The sequence below is a fragment of the Arachis stenosperma genome, chromosome 6 (assembly GCF_014773155.1).
Source record: "Arachis stenosperma cultivar V10309 chromosome 6, arast.V10309.gnm1.PFL2, whole genome shotgun sequence".
NCBI classification, from domain to species: domain Eukaryota; kingdom Viridiplantae; phylum Streptophyta; class Magnoliopsida; order Fabales; family Fabaceae; genus Arachis; species Arachis stenosperma.
The window spans coordinates 1,385,993-1,411,576 of NC_080382.1; the positions used below are offsets into that span (position 1 = coordinate 1,385,993).

General features: G+C 33.3%; 2 protein-coding genes across 7 annotated transcripts; one reads left to right on the forward strand and one right to left on the reverse strand.

The window, feature by feature from the left end:
- Positions 1-4,264: 4,264 nt before the first annotated feature.
- LOC130935793 (putative lysine-specific demethylase JMJ16) lies at positions 4,265-10,336 on the forward strand. 6 transcript variants are annotated; one of them, XM_057865687.1, is made up of 9 exons: positions 4,265-4,454; positions 5,381-5,687; positions 6,150-6,221; positions 6,324-6,417; positions 6,515-7,059; positions 7,168-7,392; positions 8,163-8,324; positions 8,884-9,252; positions 9,455-10,336. In XM_057865687.1, the coding sequence occupies exons 2-9, from the start codon at positions 5,385-5,387 to the stop codon at positions 10,160-10,162; spliced, it is 2,478 nt and encodes an 825-aa protein (XP_057721670.1). In that variant the 5' UTR covers positions 4,265-4,454; positions 5,381-5,384; the 3' UTR covers positions 10,163-10,336. The 6 variants fall into 6 exon arrangements, with proteins under 6 accessions (XP_057721670.1, XP_057721671.1, XP_057721672.1 ...); XM_057865688.1 differs by having other exon boundaries at positions 6,317-6,394; positions 6,535-7,059; positions 9,455-10,335; XM_057865689.1 differs by lacking the exon at positions 4,265-4,454 and having other exon boundaries at positions 5,452-5,704; positions 6,317-6,417.
- A 6,278-nt stretch (positions 10,337-16,614) lies between these two features.
- LOC130932624 (probable arabinose 5-phosphate isomerase) lies at positions 16,615-19,403 on the reverse strand. The gene is made up of 3 exons (XM_057861980.1): positions 18,594-19,403; positions 17,571-17,794; positions 16,615-17,226 (listed from the first exon to the last, which is right to left on the reverse strand). The coding sequence occupies exons 1-3, from the start codon at positions 19,233-19,235 to the stop codon at positions 17,070-17,072; spliced, it is 1,023 nt and encodes a 340-aa protein (XP_057717963.1). The 5' UTR covers positions 19,236-19,403; the 3' UTR covers positions 16,615-17,069.
- Positions 19,404-25,584: the final 6,181 nt, after the last annotated feature.

Here is a 25,584-nt window from a genome sequence, read left to right on the forward strand (position 1 = left end):
AAAGACATAGTTATGAGCAAGGTTTTGAAAACGAGATCGGTAATTAAATCGTCTTAATTATTGGTTTATTAGTTTATTAGTCTAATTAATTTAATTAAAAAAATTATTTTATAATAAAATATAAATAAATATTTTAAAATATAAATATAGTCTAATATAAATTTTAAAATATTTTTTAAATTTAAAATAATATATCAAATATTATAAATTAAAATCTTACAATTTTATCAAAATACACTTTTAAAAATTAAATAACAAAAAAATATATCCAAATATAAAATGACATCATGAAAGTTTGTCATAATATCAACAATTTAATACCCATTATATTAATATTGAAATCTTCAATACAATCACAAACTAAAACACAATGAAGTCCAAAACATAAACACAGCACAGCATAATATTCCAACAGTACATCACCATGCAAAAAAAGCACAAAACACAAAACAGCAATACAGAGCAACTAAAGCTAATCAACAATCAATTAATCATTCAATAAAAACACAAAATATTCCATAATCATTCCATAAAAACACAAAACACAATATGATTTTTGAACCAAGCATAAAAAAAAACGAAAAACAAGCACCTAATTTTTTTTTTAATTTCAAAAGAGGATCATAAACAACTGATTTTATGAAAGTTCAATAAATAAACAAAGAAACTACAATAATATACAATGCCAAAAATAGACTAATAATAAAATAATGTAAAATTTTTCTTTTCAATTCTATATTCAAACTTGTAGGAAACCAGAATCAACAGAATAGAGTAATACTGTTGGAATAATCTTCTCTCTTAATTCTTATATACCTCTAATTATTTTCAACAAAATGAAAATTAAGCATAAAACATGGCCTTAAATAAAAAACAATATAACTCTCAGAAATCAATAAGAATATTATGCACCAACTTATAGCAAAATGTATCATCAAGGATACATATATTCATGTTTTGGTGTGTTTGTTGCCACTTTATTTGGCTAATTGATGCGAGAATTATCGTCAGTTTAAAATTTTTCAATATATAGAAAAAGAATTTCGTTGTAAGTATAGTTCCAAACCAACTAATAATTCTCCATCAAAGTTTAATATGGTTGTCACAAGTATAAACCCCAATAAAAATTGAGAGTATTTAAATCTTGGGTTGTCTCACAAGGAATTGCAATGAAGTACTCAATTATTGGCTGTGAAAGAACAAAGGGGTTTGATTTAGTGATTGACAAAAAAAATAAATAACAAGAAAGTAAATGACATTAACTAATAAAGAAAAGGAAAGGAACTCTTGGCTAAGGCATGGAAATTGAGATCACCATCCTTGTCTACAAACCATACATTGACAATTATGAGGGACCAAACTCATCAAGTCTACTTATATGCTTGAAGTAAGTCAAATAGGCTTGATCAACATCAACCCATAAGTCCCAACCTAGCTACTAATTGACTTAGTAATAGGCTAGTGTTAATGGATATCAAATTGACCACTAAGGGTTCTTAAATCACCAATTCAATTAGACACAATGACTTAAAGGTCACTCAATTCCCTTAGCTTAGACCAAGAGTGTAGAAAACTACTCTATAACTAGTGAAAATATTTTATCAAACACCTATAGTGCAATAAAAGTAAACATCATAAATTGCAAGAATTAACAAAAACCATAACTAACACAAACAAGAAGTCAACAATAGCAACTAAGATAAACATAAAAAGAGAAGGAAACATAAAATTGCATTAGAGAAAATAAGAATCCAACAAGGGTTCATGAAAGTAAATATGGTAACATAAAGAAATCAATAAGAAAAACTAAGAAGATTAAGACAATAGAACAATAAAATATAAAGAGAGTTGAACTAAAAACAAGAATTAAAACTTGGATATAAGAAAATTTGACCTAAACTACCCTAAATTCGCTTCTATCTCTAGAACTCTAGCATAAAACATGATGAAAACTCAACTATGACTACTCTCCCCCCCCCCTCCCCCTCCCCTCATTCCCCTACAATTCTTGGGTTCAAAAGCATCAGAAATGAGTTGGATTTGGGCCTCCTTGAGCTCAGAAATCGCCTCCAGCGTATTGCCTTTAATGAGGTCACGTGCCGCTTGTCACGCGTACGCATGGGTCACACGTACGCGTTACTGGCAACTTTCCTTATCACGCATACGCGTCGGCCATGCGTACGCGTCGCCTTGACAATTTCCTTCCCACGCGTACCCGTGGGCCACGTACACATGTCGCTGGGAGATTACCAAAATCTCATTTCTTCATGAATTTTCTATTTTTGCATGCTTTTTCTTCATTTCTTTAACTCAATTTTTGCCTTCTAAACCTAAAATCACTTAACAAACATATCAAGGTATCGAATGGAATTAAAATGAATTAAAATTAGCAATTTAAAGGCCTAAAAAGCATATTTTTACTCTTAAACACAAATTAGGAGAATTTCACAAAACTATGCTATTTCATTGAATAAATGCGAGATAAGTTGATAAAATTCTCTAAATTTAACACAAGATAAACTACAAAATTGGGGTTTATCAGACCTCCCCACACTTAAATTAAGCATGTCTCGTGCTAAATCAAGAAAGACAAGAAATGTCGTATGAACATTTATTCAATGCGAATAAACTATATGCACTTATCTATATGAATGCAACTAAATGTAAAATACTTCTACCTACTTAGTTAAAAGTAAATTAATCTCCAAGAACGTATATGAACAAGTAGGGCTAAGATAATATGATGATTTATGAATTCTACCAATTCAAATATCAAAATGAAGCATAAACAAACTTGCAAGAAGAAAGCTCGTTAAAGCATGGAACAAGGAATTGAGTATCGAACCCTCACCGGAAGTGTAACCACTCTAGTCGCTCAAGTGTATAGGGTTGATTCACTCAATTCTCTTCTAATCATGCTTTCCAAGATTTGTTTTTCATCTAACAATCAACAATTATTCAATACATGCATATATTTATCATGAGGACTTATTCATAGGTTGTAATGAGGTTAGGCTAAAGGTAAGGATGCATATGGTTAAGTGAGTTTGAAATTTAAATCTTTGATTAACCTAAGCTATCACTTAATACACATAACAACCTATACAATTTTAATACACCACCTAGCTACCTATGATTCTCACTTTTTTTTCCACATTCCCATGCATTCTCTTCGATTCACATTCCATATAAATTGTTATAATTACTTTACTTTAAGGTAATTTTGTCCCCTTTTTATTACCTTTTTATATTTATTTTTTCTTTTTATTTTTCTTTTTTTTATTTATCATTTTTTTCACTAAAATATATACAAACATATCAATGCATATGGTTTTACATATTTAATGCATGATTATGTACCCAATTTCTTCAAGCAAATTTAACACAAAAATTTTTTTATTCAAATTGATAGGGTGCCCTAAAATAGTTTTCTTAAAAAGGTAATCATCACTTCAACCAAGTAGTCCTAGCAAGAAAAAGTGGTAAAATATGTACAAATTCTAACTATCATGCAATCTAGCATGCAATGCAACAACTAGCTAACAAAGAAGATTAAGAATTGATATTAAAAAACGAAATTGTTACCTACGGAGGTCGGTCTCTCGATCTCCCCACACTTAAAGATTGTACCGTCCTCGGTGCATGCAAAGAAGAGTAGGGTAGATGGATTGCTACAACTCATGAACTCTTTCAAAAGGTTGTGCGGAGGGACTTGTTTAGAAGCCGTTTTCTTTCCATTCTAGGTGACCGGCTTGAAAGGAGAGAAAAAAGAAAGAAGATTAAGTTTTTTTTTTTTTTACCAAAAATAGGAAGACTCAAACCCACAATCTCTTAATTGATTTTGGGAAGACTATGCTATTTGAGTTATAATTCATTAGCAATTATAATTTAAATTAATATTTTAATTTAATCCAATAAAAATAAATGTGCTTGTATTATTATACCAATGTAATTATTTATGAGTACTGCCAAATTATATTTAAATGAAAAAAATCCTTAAAAAAATTTGCCTAAAAGTTATGCTCTAAAAAAACCCTTAAAAGCTGGCCCAAAAGTTATGCAGTAAAAGAATAACCTTAAAAAATTGGCGCAGAACTTAAGCTCTTTTTATTGTCTAACAGAAGGAAAAAAAAACCCAATTCATGTCCAAAAAAAACAGAAAACTCTGGTGACGTTCCATGACTCATTCACTTGGACGGTGTTAAGCTGTCAGTCATATATAGTAGTCGTCATCTAAGTTCTAACTCTAATAAAATAAATATGCATTCAATCAATGTTTGATTCCATTTGCAGGGTTGTTATTGTAATTTCACTCCCTTTGGCTTTTGAGAATTGTGGAGAGAGAATTAGAGAGACTCCAGAATCTTGAGTTCGCGGGAGGGAAGAAGCAACTCGCTCCCCCTTTTCAAATTTTCACTCTCAATCTTCGAATTTCTAGTATCAAACCCTTCTAGGTAATCTTCAATTTCTTCTATTCACTTCTCTCCTCTTTCTCCTTTAATTTCCTTTTTATTTTTCCCCTCTTTCTATTTGAGGTTTTGTGTTCGCTCCTTCTCGTCACCGCTTCACTTTTTCCCCTTTCAGTATTCTCAGTGTTTTATTCGTTATATAAATATAATCTTAGGGAATTGTGTTTATGAAATTCTTGGTATGTATCAAGCTTGCATCTTTTTATTTATTTTTTTCCCCGCAGGTATTGTTTCTTTGGAAATCTTTGATCTCATGCTATGTTAGCCATTTGTGTAAGTAAGTGTGTATGCGTGTGAAGATATGTTCATGAAGATATATGCAAATATGTAAAATTTGGGTGAAGCAGAAACTCTTCTAACTCTTATTTTAGCTTAATATGCTTTTATGAATAAGAGAGGAGGTGGAAAAGGAAATGAGGTAGTTGGATATGGAATGGGATGGATAGGTTTTTCCAATAAGGAAAAGGATTGAAAAGATGATATACTTTCCTCTTATTTGGTATTGTAGAAGTGAATGTGGAAAGGGTTGGAATCGTTATGGAAAATGCATGATTTGAAACAATTAGTCCCTTGCTTTAAGCTCAGATTTCACCATAGGATGAGAGGAGACCATTTCACATTTTCTAGTTTGATGATCTTTCACTTTGCATCATCTAGTACTTTTGGTATATATGCTTGCTTGTAATTGGATTTGGTTTTGTACATTAAAGCATAAAAGTGCAGGTGCTGATGCATACATAGAATGAGTTTTTGTGCTGGTTTTAAACTACTTGGTGATCAATAATTTTAACTTGGTAGCGAATTGCGGATTATGTTTTAAAATGCTTTTTTCCTGCCTTGATTTCTTTTCTGAGAATTCATTACTGTGAAGATGGTTCTCTAGATAATAAGATTTTGGCTTTTGCTTGCAGAAAGATGAAATCGGATTATGGAAGTAATATTGCCAAATTAAAGGAGATGGGAGAGCTTTCAGCTCCCCCTGGTTTTGCATCGCTTACATCTTTCATTTTGAAAAAGGGTAAAAAGGTTACAGAAAATGACAAGCGTGCAACCTGTCTGAATGAAACTAAGCATGTGCCAGTTGATGCAGACGGTAAAAACGACGTGAATGATATTGGTACATATTACCAGATTTTTAAGAATCGACCCTGGATACTCTCTGACCAGAGCAAGAGCAACGACAAACCTGAGGAGTCTCACACTGAATTTATTCCTATGGTTAAGCTGGGAATCTTGTAATTTGTTTATTTTCTATTATTTTTTATTATTAGTTAACAAATTATTTCTAATTAGAAAAAGCATAGTCTAAGGGTGCGGAAAATAGGTCATATTTTAAATCAGAATAGATACTCTGAAATGAGATGCTTGCACAAAGGGATGAGAATATCAACGGATTTAAATGATTTTGCTCATTTCAAAATTTGGTATTGCAGTTTGTTTAATACGAGGTTAAATTAAATATAGGTTAAATTGAATAGTATTTAATTGTTTGGCAATGACTTGTGGTACCTTAATGATTGATAAAACTTAGCTGATGAGAAACACACAATAGTTGTTAGAACAGAAGCTTTGCTGCTAGAATATTGTTCTTTTTACCAAAGTCCTGCATTGTTATTGTTCATGGTTTCTACTCTAAAATGCACGCAAAATTAATTGGAAGAGTTCATTTTTGTTTTCCAGGATCACTCGTCAAATGCTAGTCGTCCAAAAGGGATCACTCGTGGATGTCCAAACTGCAATAATTGTTTGAAGGTAGGCACACTGTTCACTTTGCCTTCAACATAGTGACAAACATGACCACACCTTCTATGTTTTTAGTCTGTTTATTTACCAAAGTCTTGAACCAGGTAACAGCAAGGTGGCATCCTGAGGATGCAACGAGAGAAGCCCTTGAAGAAGCTCCACTTTTCAACCCAACAGAAGAGGTACCTACCACCTAAACCTAATAGTATGCCTTCACTTCTTCCCTTCGTTTCACAAGTCTTGATTAATGTCCTTAGACGAGGATTCATACACTTGTTAAGTTTATAAATAAACTTTTTCAGTAACTGTGTACATTATGAAGGAATTCAATGACACCCTCAAATATATTGCAAGCATACGATCTAGCGCAGAGCCTTATGGAATTTGTCGTATTGTACCTCCTACTCGCTGGAAACCACCATGTTCTCTTGAGGAAAAGAACTTATGGGAAGGCTCTGAATTTGTTGCTCAAATTCAACAAATAGATGGAATCCAAGTTCAGCATGCAGAAGAAAATGTGGCTAGTTCTTGTGAAAATACAAAGGCCAAGAGAAGAAGGGTGACACCAGTAGATTTGGACTCTCATCTTGCGAATGCAAGCACTTGCACCGTAAATAGTCAGGGTGTTGAAGATTGTGTCTCTGAACCCTGTCCTAAATTCAGTCTCAAGACGTTTAAGAATTTTGCTGATGAATTCAAAATCCAGTACTTTGATTATGAGGGCAAGAATAAGAATGTGGGTTCTGATTTAAATTTAGCTACAAATCAACATAAGTGGGAGCCATCTGTGGAGAATATTGAGGGTGAATATGGAAGGATTGTTCAAAATCCAACTGAAAAAATTGAGGTAAAGTGGATGTGAATATTTTTCAAAATCCATGATATGTCGTCTATGTTTTTAGTCATTCATACATTGTGTTTTAATTGTATTGAATGCAATGTTCCAACCTCCTAGGTGCTTCATGGTAACACTTTGGAGGCTGAAGGTTTTAGCAGTGGATTTCCTACAGCTGCTGATTCTGGGGAGGAACACATTTCCCCTGAATATTTGAAATCTGGATGGAACTTAAACAACATAAATTCATTGCCTGGTTCTCTTCTTTCTTTTGAAAGCTCTGGTGCTTCACATAATTTTGGTCATCGAATTCATGTTGGAATGTGCTTCACTCTGCAAAAATGGGTAATGTCGCTGACTTACAGTATACTTGCATCTTCATCACGTTCTTCTTTCCAACATCTTAGTGTGTGGTTGGTTTAGCTTTTGTAAACTGGAGTTGAGTTCAATTTGATTATACTAGAATTGATTTTGATTAAAATTGAGATTTGTTTCCACGTGATTTATGTTTGGATACTTTGATTCAAAAGTAATTATAATTGATAAAATATTGTTATCAAACAATGACCAAAATCACTTTTAGATGTAAAATTACCAAAAGGATAAATATTAGATTAAACTTTTAATATTATTATTTTAACAAATTACAGAATTTTAAATTAGAACATATTATTATATAAAACATTATCTTAAATATTATATGCATATCATAATAAATTACACATAATATTAGATATATATACACATAATTGATCATGTCTAATAATTATAAATTATAATAATAAAAGGCAAACAAGTTTATAAAATTAAACTATAATAATTGGAGTGAACTAGTATTTGACTAATTTTAAAACAGAAAAGGATTTTTTTAGTACAAAAATTATTTAATAAGCAAAATTATGGCAGAAGAAAGAAATTTACCTTGATTGTTGAAGATGAGGGAAATGAGTGTGTGGAAAGAGTGAGGAAGGATAGTTGAGAAACAAAATTATTTTCAGTTCATGCTTCTGAATGCTAAACCAAATGTACACTTGATATTCTTTTTCATGTTTTATTTATTTATTTATTTATTTTTTTTTTTTTTGGGGGGGGGGGGGGGGTGGGTGTTGAAACAGAAAGTTGAAGAGCACCACTTATACTTATTATCATACCTGCATTTGGGTGAGCCTAAAGTGTGGTATAGCATCCCACGAAGATATGCTGCCAACTATGAAACAATTAGGAAGAAGTATTTATCAGGTCTGCATGCAAGACAGCCTGATATTGATGATAATCTGGTGAGTAGTAATTTTGCTGCTTCTTAGAGGAATTCTTTTTCTTTGAAAAGTGATAAAAAGTTATGTTGATCAACACACATTTTAGTTCTAATACTTGTAATAAATTAACCCTTTCACTATGTCTCAGTGTATGTTTCTGATAAATATCATCTGCATCCGTGTATGTTTTTCTGACTCTGTTGGATTGTTACGTACTAAATTCACCCATTTTCAATGTTTTCTCCCCACTATTGCCATTTTTACAAGTGTTTCGATATCCTCAGTATCCTGCAATCCTGTGTGTTTCAGTCATTTCATCAATCATACAAACTCTACCAAAGATTGTAGCAGCGCATTCTTAGGCCTTGTTATTGTAGAATCTGTAATTGTAGCCATCAATTTTCAAAAGAGATAATTGAAGTAGAAAATGCTATTCTTCAACTTTTTTTAATTCTCATTGTGGGTAACTTTCTTTTGGCTGAAGTATAAGGTCTAATATTGTTACAAAATGCACAAAAGATCTGCTATTTCTTGACACAGGAAACATTCACCATGGCATTGACATGAATATTTGGTACAGATGATGCAGTTATCCTGCTTCATATTGAAGGCAGAGGGAATACCTGTATATCGCTGTGTTCAATATCCTCGTGAGTTTGTTCTTGTCTTCCCAGGAGCATATCATTCTGGATTTGATTGTGGTTTCAATTGTTCTGAATCAGTAAACTTTGCTCCTCTCGAGTGGCTTCTTCATGGACTGAATGTGGTAGAGCTATATTGTGAGAAGAGGAAAAAGACATTAATTTCGTATGATAAACTTTTGCTGGGAGCAGCAAAGGAAGCTGTAAAGGCACGATGGGAAATCGATCTGTGTATGAACGACATGACAGATAAATTAACATGTAAAGATGCGTATCAAAGAAGTGGGATCTTAGCAAAAGCTCTGGGTGTAAGTCTTTCGGCCTCAATTTATCCTATGATTTAACGAACTTGTCTAAATCAACTTCAACTCCTGTCCGTGACATGCATTCAATCGATCATTCTTCTCGTCCTCTCTCATTCCCTTTCTTCTCCAGGTTCCCTAGTTCAGAGTGGACTATTTGGTTTGCTTTTTGGCGTTCCATGCCTGACGTTTTGCTTCTTCTATGCAGGCTCGTGTTAAGAGCGAAAGTATCAAGAGAGAATACCTATGCAGTTCTTTGAAATCACAAAGAATGGATGAAAGTTTTGACACTTGTGTCAAGAGGGAATGCGGCATATGTCTGTGTGATTTACACTTGTCTGCTGTACATTGTTTGTGTTCAGAAGACAAGTTTGCGTGCCTGGATCACGCGAAACAGCTTTGTCCATGCAGTTGGAGCAACAAAATCCTCCTCTACCGTTATGAAATTAGCGAGTTGAATGTTCTTTGTCAAGCTTTGGAAGGAAAGTTAAGTGCAGTCTATAAATGGGCGAAAGAGTATCTTGGATTAAGATTTCAGTCTGTTGCCTCCAATAGACAAATGAAACAAAACGGAGCGGCATCAGGAATCGTGGGGAACCCTCGCGGCAATTGTATTAGTTCTTTCAGCATTACCCCAAAAGAGAAGACGAAAGCAAAAGAGAAAACGTTGGGGGGCCGACCTCCTAGATCATGTGCTAATGGAGGAACCAATTCCACCAGTATCAAAACTGATATGAAGGCACCTGTGAGTAAGAGTAAGCCAACAACTTCAAAGAAGGTACAGCGCGATCAGAAAGTATCTACAGTTTCTTCGATCACGAACTCACGATACTTGTCTTTTCTACAGCAAAATACATTAGTCGAAGTGCCATCTGATAGTTGCTCTTCCTCTTCCTCAGAATCTGACAATGCGTAAGCAGTAGCTTGCTTCAGGATAATGAAATTTTCATGCAAATTTCTGTATTGGGACCTCCCATGGCTTGTAATGTAGCAATAAACTAAGAATATCAACATTTAAAACTTGAATTGCATTTTTTTAAGATATGACATGACTAGGTGAGAAAACATAAGGCCTTGAATCTTAGTGTATTTTTTTTCCTCGGTGTTTTTTATTTTTAAAATTTTATAAAAAGAAAAAGAAAACAAAAAATAGGAAATACAATTTTATTATTTTATTTTTTCAAAAAATTCTAAAATAAAAAATATTGAAAATAAAAATGTAAATCAAACAAAAAACACTCTGCCAGTAAAATTTGTCTAGAGTTCAATTTTTTATTGTTGAGTCTAACTCTTTTGGGTCCTTGAAGCAAAAATGTTGGACTAAATCTCCATTTTAGTTCTTAAGATTTATATGATTACACATTTTGGCTTTTAAAATTCAAAATTACTTATACTGATCTTTCAAATTTAAGTTTGGGCACCAATGTGGTCCCTCGATTCTTTCTGGCGATGAATAGGCAAATGGAGTGTTGAGATGGCACCCTCCTTGCCACGCTAGATGCTGCAACGGTTAGCTGACGTGGCGAAGATTGTATTTGTACTCAATTTGTTCCTAAAACCTTAATTATCTCATTATTTATCTGAGTTAGGTTCTTCTTCAACATCGTCCTCCTTCCTGTTGTCTTTTTATTCCTCTTTATGTTCTTGTTGTTATTGTTGCCCTTCTCGTTGTTAAAGTTTTGTCATTTGTCGCTATTAGTTGAGGCACCATGATGGGTGGTCGAAGCACCACAGCTAGAAGCTCGGTTCGCTTTCCTTCGAGCGATAACTGGGTCAGGTCGCAAAGCTGGAACAGAAGTGTGAAGGTGTCGGAATGGTGTGGGTACAACATCTGTCCAGTTCTACGATGGTTTGAAACAGAATCAAATTCAAACAAGCCATTTTTTGGATGTCCCTAACATATGATCATTTTGTTTGTTTGTTCTTGTCTGCCTCATTTTGTCTTTGGTTGATTCATTTCAGACAAAGAAAAAGACTTGGTGTAGTATGTTTGTTTGGGCTAATATTGAACAAGATGAAGGTGTTGGGATAACAAATTCTGATAGAGTCAATGGTGAAATAAAGATGAACCTAGCATGGAGAGTTGGGAGTTTGGAAGATGATGTAAAGAGTTAAAAATTTATGATCCATTTGTTGCTAGAGCTGTGTTCATGGTGGTGGTGTTTTTGTTATTGATTTGTTACAGATTTTGAAGTAAAAGTTATAGAGAGATTCATGTGCAATATAATATAATGAAAGGTGTATTGTGTGATGAATATTTGAATTGAATGAATAGTTTAATTTGTCCAATTCTTGAGACCGGGAGTAGGCACGAATTTCATGATACTTGCCATTCTTGATGTTTCTAAGCTAGCACCTTGCAATGGATTTAATGTGACAAAACTTGACGGTGGAGAACTTCTTGCTGGCAACTTTGCAGGCCTTATATTTCCAGCAATCTATATGATGTAAAAATATTCAAGTTCGAAGTCAGCCTACAGTAATAGGTTATGATATAATAATGTCCATTTATATCTTTACCTGCTAAGAGCCTAAGAGTCATCTTGTTCAGAATAGGTGGGTTGAGACAACTGATGCATATTGCATCATAAGTTATTTTGGTTGTTCATTTTATAAAGAACGTCAATAAACTATGCTCAATCATCAAGTGTTATTGGGGATAATCCTCAAATTATGATTATAAGAACTAAGATTGATGTATTTGTCTACATTAGGTGATTTTGTGACTATAAGAACTGAATTTGTTGCACTTATGTACACTAGTTCACTTTGTGATTATTCATGAGATTATGAACCAAGTATTGATGCACTTATGTTCAATGATTTTTAGGAGAATGATGATGAAGAATGGTGTGGGATTGAAGGTGTTCGAAGATGAGATTAATGAAGCACAAGGAGTGGCATTGAAGATTAGGTTGTGTATTAAAACCATGCATGAACACACTTTGATACACAAATATGAAGCAACACGCCATGTTTGGCCCAAGATTGCACACAAACGCCACAAGCCAAAGAGAAGTTCATGGAAAATTTGCAACTTGACCTCCTCATACTCCAAAAAGGATAACTTGAGTTACAAAATTCCAAAGGAGATGATACTAGTGTCATTAAAAAGTAGATTTTCAGAGTTTTCCAATATACCATGCAATGTACCATGCATGATCACTTATTCATGCAATCACATTCTCTATTTCTTTTTAGTTCTTTTATTTTGTCTTTAATTTTGCTTGCTTTAGTTGAATAAAAACAGGCATCATTCACATTACTTTTTGAAGACATTTATAATTAATCATAAATTCTATCATCACTACTTTAATTATTGTTTGAGGATAAGTAATCATTCCAAGTTTAGTGTTGGAGAGGAGGATGATGAAGAAATTGGTAACAACAATGATGATGGAGTAATCCTCAAGGTGGTTAAGTTCCTTTTTTTCTAATTTGCTTCATATACTTTCAATTTCATGCATGATTGTCTTCCATTCCTATTGAATGCATGTATGATCTTCTTGCTTAGATAAGCATATTAGGAGTCTAATTTTAAATTGTAACATGTTGCTTTTACATCATAATTATCATCTTAAAATTTGTTACTCAAAGCAATTAAGCATCATGATCATATATAAATAAACAAGGTAATTAAAGAAGCTAGCATGAACATATGAGTATTGAAAGGCTAATATAACTATTTTAGCTCAACACATTTGAATCTATTTGATTGAAGTTTTCATCTAGAACACTTTATAAAATCTATTTGATTGAAGGTAATTGTTTTGTACTTTATTTGAAGATTACTTTGATTGCCTTGAATTTATGAATTCTTGTAGAAATTGATGAAAAAAGAAACAACAAATGTATCAATAGAGAATCAATTAGGCAACACTTCTAGAGCAATAATTTAGAGGATCAAGAAGGATTGTTAAGCATTGGTTTGAATATAAACAAGTAAGAAGGTGCAAACTTTGAAGGCTTTGTTTCAAGCATTATGAGTGAAGCCTCCAACCCCAACCAATTGGAATATCAAACATCACTAAATGGACCTTATTTTGATGCATGACAAGGAGCCTCCAACGCCATTGTTGCTCAAGGGTGCAACCAAAAAATGCCACAAGCCAAAAGAAGTTCAAGATATTGCAACCTGACATCTTTATACTCCAACAACGATAACTTAAACTAAAAAATTTCAAATGAAGTAATTTTAGTGTCATTGGAAATTAGATATCGAGAACTTTCTAACCATATATAATACTCTATAGTGGATACTAAATATGAGGTTCACCATTCATTACGACGGGAAGAAAGCTGGGCATAGTACTAACCATCACCCTGACCTCTTCACGTTCAAAGGATCATAACTTGAGTTACAGAGGTTCAAATGATGTGCTCTTAGAAGCGTTAGAAAAATAATATCTAGAGTTTTTCAACGATATATAATAGTTTATGGTAGAGATTCATTCGAGTAATGAAAAATGAGCATCTTTTAGCTCATAAAACTCCCTGTAAAACACGCCCAAACCTTCATCCAAGCCATAATTCTCAATCAATCAAAGCCACAAAGGACCCATTAACAAGTAAGAATCTTCTAGAAATAGTTAAAAAATTTGAATTTAATGTAATTTGAATTTAGTTTGCATTCGAATTTGAGTTCTATAATAGTATAAAAACCCATAGATGATACAGTGTAAGGGGCACCTCTTTACCCATGTTCTTTCGGCACATTCTTCATCATCTTCTTCTTCACCATTCTTCCTTTGTATATACTTCATACCCATTTTTTTTTCTTCCATTATGAGTAGTTAACTCCTCCACTAAGGAAAGGAGCTCTATTGAATAATAATAAATTGATGTTATCTTTCTATTCTTATTGATTCAAGCTTTGTTGTTCTAAGAGAGAATTTATTTTTCATTACAAGGATTCAAATCTATTGAAAAATAATTTGAATCTCACTTGAATCCTATGAAAATTTAGAAAATGGATCATTGGATTGAGCTTGAAACTCTTCTCTCATCATTCTTTTGATTTTTGGATTTAGAATTTGATAAGTGACATTGAATCAATCTAGATCTAAATCTCAAGAATGATGTGGTTTTGAATCAGAAATCAAACTTCATCTCTTCTCATGAGCAATCGAAAATATTTGGTAACCAAAGAAAATCAGCCAAAAACAATCATAATTTGCCTTATTTAAAATTTATTTATTGTTATGACAATTAATGAATGCTAAATAAGGCAAATTTTGACTTTTTTTTTGTCTCCCTAGCATTAGCGATGAGCAATTGATTAAGAAATTGACAATTAATTAAGTCAAGAGAAATTGAATCACAAAGAAATTGGGGTTAAATTACTTATTATTTGTCATATATCTAACTTTGCATGATTGAGAAGTCTCATTGATTCATGAAGATTCAATATCTCCAATCCTTAATATTTTAGTTCATATTACTCTTCTAATTCATTTATTGCTTTCTTAAGATTCATGTCATTTACTAGCTTTCATTTAATTCTTGTCCTTTAATTTTTTGTCATTTACTTCTTGTCTTTAATTCTTGTCATTTAATTGTTCTCTTTAAATTCTTGTTATTTATTTATGCACATTTATTACTTTATTTACTTATGCAAATTTATGTCTTTCAAGTATTTGTAAAAATGCTTCTCTTAGTTTTACTTCAAATCATTTAAAATCCAGTCATTTATTTCTAGTTATTTACTTTAATGCCAAGTTATTTAGTTTTATACTTATGTTCTTTGATTAATTCTCACTTGAATATGAATCGTTTAACTAAAATAATCAATTAATCATGATTGCCTAATCCGTTAATTCTCGTGAGAATGATAACTCACTCACTGTGGTATTACTTGATGCAAACTGGTGCACTTGTCAGTGGTTTAACGAAATTTCCATATCAACAACTCAATTTCAAGTGGTTGGACATCACTGGCTGCTTCAGCAATAGGTGTTGCATCAGTAGGTGGCACATTTCCTCCTTCAGCATCTTGGTAGGTTCCATCAGAGGCAGTAACACATGTTTGATTGGCTGGTGGATCACTTTTTCCTTCGACCTTTTTTGTTTTTTTCCGCAGCCTCAGCCGCTGCCGCCGCAACAGCAACTATAGCAACTGCATCAACCAATTTCTTCTTTTTGTAGCCCCTCTTGATGTGACATTTATCACTACAGTAACTGCAAATAAATTTTTCAAGTTGTCTTTTTAACACAATTGCGATTGGCAGTCCTTTTTCTGTCTTCTCTAGGACAAGTATGATCACTGTTGAATATCTTATCTTTATCTACCAATAAGTATTCTCATGGTCTCTTGAGGTATACACCAGCCATGGACATTCCTTTACTCTACACATAGGCCTTACTCTTTTGCTATCATTTTTTTTCAATATGATCCTCCTTCCTTCTTGAATTGTGTATTTTCTAACAGCCTCTTTGAACTCCCATTTAGAGGTGAACTTCATACCAACTTCCAGCACTAACTCCAAACCTGTCACCCTCTCTAAACAATGGATAACCATCATTTGAGTCAACATTTGATAGCTCTTCATCAGAGTTTGTATACTTTAAAGATGAAAACCAAAACCCAAAAAACAGTTTAAAATTACATAGCCCTAACCCATCAACATTATCTCATGTTCCATTCATAAAAAACAAAGCATTCCCAATACCCCAACCCAACATAGAAGCAATCAAAGAAATCTTAGGAAAAATAGTAGCAAGAAAACATAACGATTCTCCATTGACAAGAACACCATAGAGCACAATCATACATGCATTTCAAAAATAAACTATAAAAAATATTAACTCACTAAATCCTAGCATTAACGATTACCTTGATTAAGAACGACAGGGGAGCAACCTCTTTCTTTTGAAGAACTGTGATTTCCACTCGAATCTAGCCTAGTTCAACCGGAGTGATGAAGGATTTCAATAACCCTTCACTGGCGCCATTGATCAGAAATGAAGAAGAATAGCAGAAGTAGAGAAGAAAAATACTTTATTTTGAGTCTCTATCATTTTTTCTCCCTTCATATACAAAGCGACGAAGTTTCTAACTTGTTTGGACGCCAAGGGTAAACGACGTCGTTTACTCCTCATCCAGCGTGGCAGGGAGAGTGCCATCTCAGCACTCCGTTTGCCTAGTCATCGCCAGAAAGAGTCGAGGAACCACATTGGTGTTCGGATTTAAATCTAGAGGACCAGTATAGGTAATTTTAAATTTTAGATACCAAAATGAGTAATCGCGTGAATCTCAGAGACCAAAATGGAGATTTAATCCAAAATGCTGAGTTCTTTAACTTCTTATCCTTATACAACAGGCTACATAATACACAAAACAGAAGCTGACAATCCAAAATCCATGTCATAGAAATCGTTAATAAACATTCTTATATAATTTTCTCGTTGCTATGCTTCTTAATACTGTCTGAATGTCCGTATTAAATTGAACATGAGTAACAAGAAATAAAATAATAATATACAACAATAAGGACTCAAATATCATGTTGACATCAGCTACAGCAATATGTTACTTCCGGACAGATCATTCATAATTGATGCACAGAAACAGCTACAAATCGGGCCAGTGATGTCGGTAGATGTGACAATGCATCAAAGAACACGGATCCTTTTTTGGACTAAAAAGAGAAGCCGGAAAAAAAAAAGAAAAAAATGGAAAGAGAATTCTCTGAATCCTAAGATGATACAATGACAGAAGAATCCCTGACCCCACTTGAACTTGGGTGGATTCAGTTGTTGATAGGAAGAAAGAATGATTCAATGAAACAAATTGAGAAAGGCTCTAGAATAGCGTGACATAATAATCACAATCCAGCTGAAACCAAACCATGCAACGTGATAATCCCAATCACAACATTGTCATCATTTATCACAGGCAAAAACTGGACTGGTGATGGAGGAGCTTCCATCTTCTTCATGGCCTCCACTGCCATAGCTTCTGGACCTATAATTCTTGGTTTCCTGAAATACAGAAAAGAGTGTTATCTCATTGTGATCATATCAGAAGTTCCGATATGATCAGCGTGTACAAAGCATCACAGACACAACAAATTTCTCTTAAAAAATGGTTCCAACAAAAGTGTTTCCACTCCTGATCAACAAACTCCTAACCACACCAAGAGCTAAAGTACAGGAAAATAGAAATGAAAGATTTCATATGAAGTGCCATTCATTTCCTTATTTGGAGTGTGCAAAATCTCATGTCTGGATAATAATTATAACAGGTAAACCAATTTCTATATGATAAATTGGTATTACAAAATTGTATATCAGAATCAGATGTTCAACGGGTATACCACTCCTACCTGTTGCACATTTCTCCCACAGTCAATTTGAAGATGCCCTGCCCACTAGCTTTGAGAGTACGGCGAAGATCTCCGTCCGTAAATGTTCCAATCAGATGACGGCCATCATCTACAACAAACAGGCATCCACATCCTTTGCTAGTCAGCTCCACAAGTTGATCCATAATCAAATCCGATTCCTTGCAAATGGGAAGCTCATCCTCCTTCTTCATGAGATCTTTCACCTGCAAATGTTTATCATGCAATCACCCATTTGCATCATCCAACTATAAGCAAGTACATAACCATCAAAAGGTTTGTTTATCTATGGAGTTTTCTCATCATAAATGTCAAAGAAAAAGAACAGTTACAAACTACAATTCATGTCAAAAAACATGCAGCTCTAATGTCCTTGTCCAATGGGGAACTACTCGTTTACAAAACCAACCTGACTAACAAACAGTACCCCAGATTCACTGCTAAGTACGGCGCCATCAGCCGATGATGGGAAACTTTTTGATCAATTAGTCTCATCAAGATTTCTGCCATAATTTCACCTCCCACTAGCTTCACAAAGAATCCAAAAAACCGTAAAATTTTATCCCAGTTAGATATCAGGAACACCATCCTCACTGATCGAGTTCTCAATCTTATCTCCATCAACTTCACCATCCCGAGTAGGTACCTACATTCCAACACAAAATATCCAAAATATCCTACTACCACAGGGGGGGAAAAATGCCATCGCCACAACACACACCAAATCACAAACACCTAATACGCACCTATAACTGACTAAAAGCTGGGCAGAGAAAACGACAAAGCACACTCTTTAATTCATCTCAGAGCATGCTCATTTGGCATGAACCACTTCTATCCATCCACATTCTCCTCGATATCCATTAATTTCTCTTGACCCCGATCCAATTAGATATCAATGCTTAATATTTTTTCTACAATTAATTTTCAATGTAATTGTAACCTAACATGGAACACATATTCATAAAAATTTCCTCTAAACAAATAACATGCGAATCAACGCACCTTAAAGATAAGGCTCTTGCCGATCTTTCCGGCGGGGTGGTTCCCGGCGTACTCCTCCTTGCTGAGGTTCCTTGCTCCCATCAACGCGATCGCGACGGTGTCGCCGAACACCATTTGAATCGCGGTAGAGGTGACCGGCGCGAGGTTGAAGGGGCAGAGCTCTCTTTCCAACGGCAGATGCACATTCATGTCGCACACGGCCTCAAGCGCGCATCCTTGAACGGACGTGACGGCAATGAGGCGGGCGCCTTTCGCCCTGGCGCAGGGGACGAGGCGGAGGAGCTCGTCGGTGGCGCCGGACTTGCTTAGGAGGACGAGGATGTCAGCGGCGGAGAGGATTCCGATGTCACCGTGGAGCGCGTCGACGGGGGATAGAAAGGCGGATCGGATACCGAGGGAGACGAGCGTCTGCGAGATCTTGTTGGCGACGAAGCCAGATTTTCCGACGCCGGTGAAGAAGATGGTGCCGGTGGCGCGTAGGAGGGCGCGTGTGAAGGATAGGGTTTGAGAGTGATCGATGCGGTCGAAGAAGAAGTTGAGGTGCCTCTGCTGCTCCTTGAAGAGATCCGTGAGGGTGATTTCGTCAATGCAATCGTCCCTAACGCCCTGTTTGGCTTCTGGAAATGCAGGCAGAGACCCCATTTTTTTCTTATTTATTTATTTATTTATTTATTTAATTTCAATAGAGAAGAAGAAGAAGAAGAAGAAGAAGAAGAAGAAGAAGAAGTAGTCAATGGTGGTGCTTTTGGGTTTCAGAAGAAAGGAACATTGCTGACTAGTTTTGTGTTCCGTTAATTTACGCGGTAACGAAGGATGTGTCAGTTGTCACCCGTTTTATTTTATTTTTTTTTTAATTAAATATTTTTTAACAAAATAAAAATAAAAGTTCATGCATAAATGGTAGTATTAAAGTGGCAATTGAGATCTGGATTAATTAGGCTACATATCCAAAGAAGAAAGTGGATTCGAGGAGTGTCGGTGGCGGCCATTAAATTGCTGGATGGGTATTTTGGGAATTTTAAACGTACCGTAAAACAAAATCTATCGAACTCACTCCCTAATTGGACATAGTTTCTTCTTTGCCAAAATTAAAGAGCTACTCACAAATTGGTTTCCATATGGGCTATGACAAAAGGCCCATGTAAATGTTTTTGAACTGCATTATAGGGTCTACTATTTCATATCTTAATCTTTGGGCTACCTTGTTTCTTCTATCCGTTCAGATATCAGGACCTGTCTGATGATAACATACACATAAAATCAAACACGAGGTGTCACTAGTCCAAAAACAAAAATCCAGGAGGTGTCAGAAAGATAAAGAGAGAAAATCTGTGGCCTCAAAAAGAAAGTTGGGGAGAAAAACCAAAGGAAAGTTGTTGCTTTTCGTCCAAGAATCGAAGAAGAATGGAAGTTATCAGACATGTTTAGCTATGAATTTTTGCCAATAAGGATTCTAATTATTTATATATATTCCGTTTATACATATAACAATTCATTGACTAATAATAAATTGTTAAATAATATTTAAAATGTTATGACAAATTAATTTTAACTTATTGAAATAGAAGATACATGAAAAGTGGGAACAAAAAAAATTGCTTAATATAATTTTTTCTGCAATAACTCTGGTTATAATTGTTCTTGACTAGTATTATTGCTTAGAGAAATATTTTTCTTTAGAAGAAGTATAAGTAGAGAATGAAAATATTAAATAATGTAAATAATAGATATATTGGATGTTTATTTTATTAGTGTACAGATAATTATTTTAATATTAAAATTTTAAAAATTAATTTAAAAATGTAGTATATTTTTATTTAATTGATAATTGTTCATATTGTTCAAAATAATCATTGTTTCCTAACATTCCCTTTTTCTTAATACCTAAGTTTTCTGGTCGTGTAACTATTATTCAATTCTGGAACTCGAACACGTCGTTTTATTTTAGATTAATTTAGTTATTTATTTAACATTTAATCAATAATCTAACCCTATTGCTGAATCATTGTACCATCTCGTTTGGATTGAATTGCGGTTGGATTTTTCAATTGTTCAATTAATTTCAGAAAGAAAAAAAAATGAAAAAGGAAAATGGGTAAATAAAGTACAATATTGAAGAGTCAAGAAATGCATACGATCCTACAGAGCAAATAGTTAAATACAGTGAAAACCCCACGTGTACACATGTCACCAGTGTCAGCAACAATGACAACACACCTCAAGTCCTACCACAAAAAATTATGAACAAACAACTAAGAAAATAAGTTTGCATAACCATATTCCACTCATGCATGTCCTTGTAAATCCTAATTATTAAGATATAATTTTCTCTTAATATACTAAGATACATAGAGTATCTATTTTCTGAGTTATTCTTAACATTTTAAAAAATATTTAGAAACAATTTTAAGACGTTATTTTATTATTCGTAATCAAATCTTAACATGTTTACACATTTTAAATTTTTCTATATATATATATATATATATATATATATATATATATATATATATTTCACAATATCTCCTAATAAATTATTGTATGTACAAGATAGAATTCAAATCTTTAATATTTATTTTAATAAATTAATTACCTAGACTACCTCAACTTAATTATATATATATATATATATATATATATTAAATTCATGTGTTAAAATTATTTAAAAACTTATTATTGAATTTTTTTTAACATAAAGGTTAGATTGAAAGCTTTTGGCACTATATATATATATATATATATATATATAGGTGACTTCTGTGGTGGCCATGCTTTGTGGTGGCTACGGTGACCACAAATGGGTTTACCAATTAGTTGTGGCCATTTGGCATCTAAAGGCATATTACTAAAAGTGTTGCCTAAAGAGAAAGTGTTACCCTTAATCGTTAACTTGGCTCTGATACCAATTTTTCTAATTTAGGTTTTTTGAAGTATCTTTCTTGAGTTGGGTTTGCAATATTAAAATCTTCTATTTCTTTTAACAACTTTTCTATTTCTTTTGTTATGCATTCTATACAATTTTTACAAAATTGTTCTACTTCTTCTCTATTTCTTGTGTAAATGTTACTATTCTGTAATCTTACTTCATAATATCTTTTTTGACTTTTTTAAAGATCTAAATCATTTTTTAGATCTTGTAACGTTTGATTTGCTAAACCAGGCATTTTTTATGCTTTTTAGATTATAGGATTTTGTAAAAGTGATAAAGGTACTTGTAATTCTTGTTCAGATTCAATTTGTTCTTGTTCTAGGGGTTCAACCTGTAGAGGTTGCATTACTTGAATATTTTGAACATGTATTCTTGATTCAAAAGCTTGTAATGCAATCATATTTTGTATGTGAAGATAATGCAATCTACGAGCACGATAAATCTGTTTATTCTTAATATTTTCTTTTAAACTTTTGACTGATTTTTTAGTTTTAAAACGTTGTATTAATTTTCTTGTTCTAATTATTTTCTTATTTACCTTTTTGATTTCTGCTTCTAAATCCGAAGATTCAGTTGCCAAATTTCTTATTTTTATAGCTATAGCCATTATTCTTGTTTTCATATTTCTTTTAATTGTTTTTAAAGAAATAAGACTTTTTTGAAAATCTTTCATATTAAAATTTCCGCATCTTCTGCCATAGCTTCATTGTTATTTTCTAAAGATTCTATTATTTTTTCTAAATCTTCGACTTCTTTTTTCAGATTGTTATAAGATAATACTAAAGCTTTGAAAGCTTTTTGATTTATTTCAGAAAACCTTAAATATTTCAAATGATTTTCTCTTTCAAAGAGTTCTTGTTTCTTATTTTGATAGGACACATATATTTCTTCTTTATTTATTGTCATAGCTTGTTTTTTAAGGTTTCATTTAGTATTTCAATTTTTTTTGTCAAAACTCTTATTTCAGAATCTTTTTCATCTTCTTTTAAATGGGATAAACTTAAAGGACTATTGATTTTAGATTCTCTTATTCGAAAACTAGAGGAACACGATTTTCTTGATGGTTCCCTTAATAATAAAACTGGTTTTTCAATAGGTTTGCGACTTGGTGTTTCAGTTTTAACAACCTTTTGGAATAAATCATCAATGTAAATTCCTTCTTTGTTTTTAAATTCTATACTATGATGACTATTGGTTAAAGCATAGTTTATTGCATATGTAATTGAAAAAGGTTCGTCATTTTGTTCCATTAAATTTTGTCTATGAAACTTATAAGCTAAGCTTATGGATCTGTCAAAATTCTTTGTAGATAATGGGATAGCATATCCAATATGGGTATTAAATTTAACATTTACATTTGCCAAATTTCCATGAATAATTCCAATTATTTGATCTGTGGGATCAATAATTCTTTTATCACAGATTGCTAAACTTATTGGTGAATTAATTCCTTTCATATATGTTGATTTTACTAAAACTTGGATAGTACTAATATGAATCCATCCGATCTTAGATCTTTTTTGTTGATCTTTAATTTTCTTTATTTGTTCGTTTATTTGTTCTTCATCTATTAGAGCTATTTCAAGTTCTCCATTAGCAGATTCTATTTTTACAGGTGCTTCAAATTGCATTTTTCCATAATATATTATGTTCTTTCTATTAAAAATTTCTTTTAAAAGGCTTTGTTTAAAATTCTCATTTGCTTTGAGATCTAGTTCTGATTTTAAAATAGCTTGTTTTTCACTGTCAAGTAAAGCAGTTATTTTATAATAATCAGATTCTTCAGTTATTTCCAAATTTTCTAAGTAATTCATAATATAAAAAGATTAAGATGAAGATGTACCTTTCTGGAGATGAACTTTTATTTAATGTTATTTTACACTAGGTGTTTTTCTCCAGAGGGGAGATTTTACAAATTAACTCCAGAGGGGAGTTTCTTAGACTTATTTTTCTAATGGATCAGATTCCAGAATCGCCTCAGCTACTTCCTCTTTGCCCTCCTGGCCTGTGAGTACTCTAAGCTTCCTGCTTTCTGATTTCTGATGCCCTTTCAAATGACTTAGCACTCTATTTATAATGGTTGGGCCTGATGGACAAATCCCATCCTTACCCTTCTTGTGACGTCATTGCATGCGTCACTGAGCACTAAGTTCGCACCAACTACATTATTGGTGCTTTTGTGATGTAAGCTCTTACGTCATTCCACAATAATGTTGATAGATGACTCAGATGTCTCATCCACTTCTTTTCCCATGTGGGTGGGGTCTTTGGTATTATTACTTTCTTCGGACATTTCTGAGGCGCACAGCTGGCACCTATGGTCTTCTTTGTTTTTTAGTAAATGGCATAGATTCCTCCTTATCCCGTCAAGAAGCTTTTCCAATAATCCAGAAAAGTTGTAAAATGCTGATTCAAAATCTACTAGGAGTCTCATTTCTCTTGATTCAATTTGGTTTTTCTTACTAGAAACAATTAGAGTATTTCTACTTTTGTAGTTTATTCTTGTTCTGGATTCTTTGTTTATTTTTTGGGCTCTTTCGAAAACCCTTGCTAATGTGCTGGCTAATCTTCCTTCGTTGCTATAAATTGATAGATCTTGAACTTGTTCTATTGGTTGAAAGTCTCCTGGAAAGACTGACATAAAAACTACTTGAAATGCTGGGATCAAACATTCTCCTTCTTCATTGAAAATTGGCTGACTACTTGTAAATTTTAGGGATATATCCCTAGGTTCTCTTGTATCGATCATATTTTTAAACTTTTTCACTGCATCTATAAAACCTGCAGGAAATTCTTTAATAATATTTAAATTGTCAAAAATTAGGATTGTATCAATTAATCCGTATTGGAAAAACTGATATGTATCAGAGGGTGAAGCCTCTGGGAAGATTACCAGCTTTGTTAGCTGTTCTTTGTTAATGGGATAATATCCCAATATTGCTCTTTTGTCTAGAGACCAGTTTAGAATCAGGTTAAGGGTTTCTCTACAGTTTGATCTGCAGACCCTTTTCTTGTCATTTATTTCGGCCTTTGTGGGAATATTTTTTAGTATTCCTGTTCGAACTTGGACTGGAGTCCTTTGGGCTTGGGCTGGAGCTTTGTCAGCTCTTTTTAGAATTTGCTCTGGGTGGAGCACTTCATATTCTCTGAGGGATTCTTTTGCTTCTTCTATTGTCAAGAATCCTCCTTTGTGAATAGTTCTGGGTTGGTGAGTAAATGGAGCTGCTTTAGCCCAATCATCATAGACTCCTTTCATTGGGCCATTATAAATGACATAATATTTTTTGTCCTGAGTTGATTTTTTAATTATTTCTGCCAAAGTTTTATTTTCAGAAATTTTTTCAATTTTTGGTTGGTCCACCACGCTTAGCTGGCTGAACTCTGATGGTGTTGCCAACATTGGTTTTGAAGCAGGTAATGTTGCCTGCTGGGTTACTTTCATGGCTTCCATGGCCTTCTTGATGGATTGGATTTGAGCTTTTAGCTGCTGACAGTGATTGCACCTTTCAAGCTCTTGTTCAAGCTTCTGGATTTCTTGATTCATTGTGTTGACAATGAACTCCATTCTCTTGTCAAAGTATCTGCAATAATATTTTTATTTCCTTTAATGTACTCGATTTTTATCGGATATTGTAATAGAAACATTTGCCATCTTACCAGACGACCCTGATTGTAATCAGATTGTAAATTATATCTAATAAAACCTGTTAAATAACTTGAGTCTGTTCGTAGTGTAAATTCCTTTGGAAGTATATTAATTCTCCATTTCTTAATAGTTTTTATTGCTGCTAGAGTTTCTTTTTCATGGGTAGTATACCTCTGTTCTGTTGGTGTAAATGTTCCAGAAATATATCTGCATAGTAATTCCTTTGAGGAATGTTTAGAATCTAGTGATTCTTTTTCTTTGTTCAAGCTTTTTTTAGCTTTTTTAGCTTTTAGACAACCTGACCAGGTCTTGTCTGAAGCATCTGTTTCTACTATTAAATAGTCATCTTCTTCTGGAATATAAAGTTCTGGAAGATTTTTACAAAGTTCTTTAATTTTTTGAATCTGCAGGCTATC

Excerpts from the sequence above, each read along its gene's own strand:
- LOC130935793 (XM_057865687.1), top strand. The coding sequence starts at position 5,385 with ATGAAATCGGATTATGGAAGTAATATTGCCAAATTAAAGGAGATGGGA. Across the intron at positions 7,060-7,167 it reads ATCCAACTGAAAAAATTGAG|GTGCTTCATGGTAACACTTT; the intron begins GTAAAGTGGATG and ends CCAACCTCCTAG. Across the intron at positions 9,253-9,454 it reads TCTTAGCAAAAGCTCTGGGT|GCTCGTGTTAAGAGCGAAAG; the intron begins GTAAGTCTTTCG and ends TCTTCTATGCAG.
- LOC130932624 (XM_057861980.1), bottom strand. The coding sequence starts at position 19,235 with ATGGGGTCTCTGCCTGCATTTCCAGAAGCCAAACAGGGCGTTAGGGAC. Across the intron at positions 17,795-18,593 it reads GCAAGAGCCTTATCTTTAAG|GTGAAAGATCTCATGAAGAA; the intron begins GTGCGTTGATTC and ends AAACATTTGCAG. Across the intron at positions 17,227-17,570 it reads GTGGGAGAAATGTGCAACAG|GAAACCAAGAATTATAGGTC; the intron begins GTAGGAGTGGTA and ends TCTGTATTTCAG.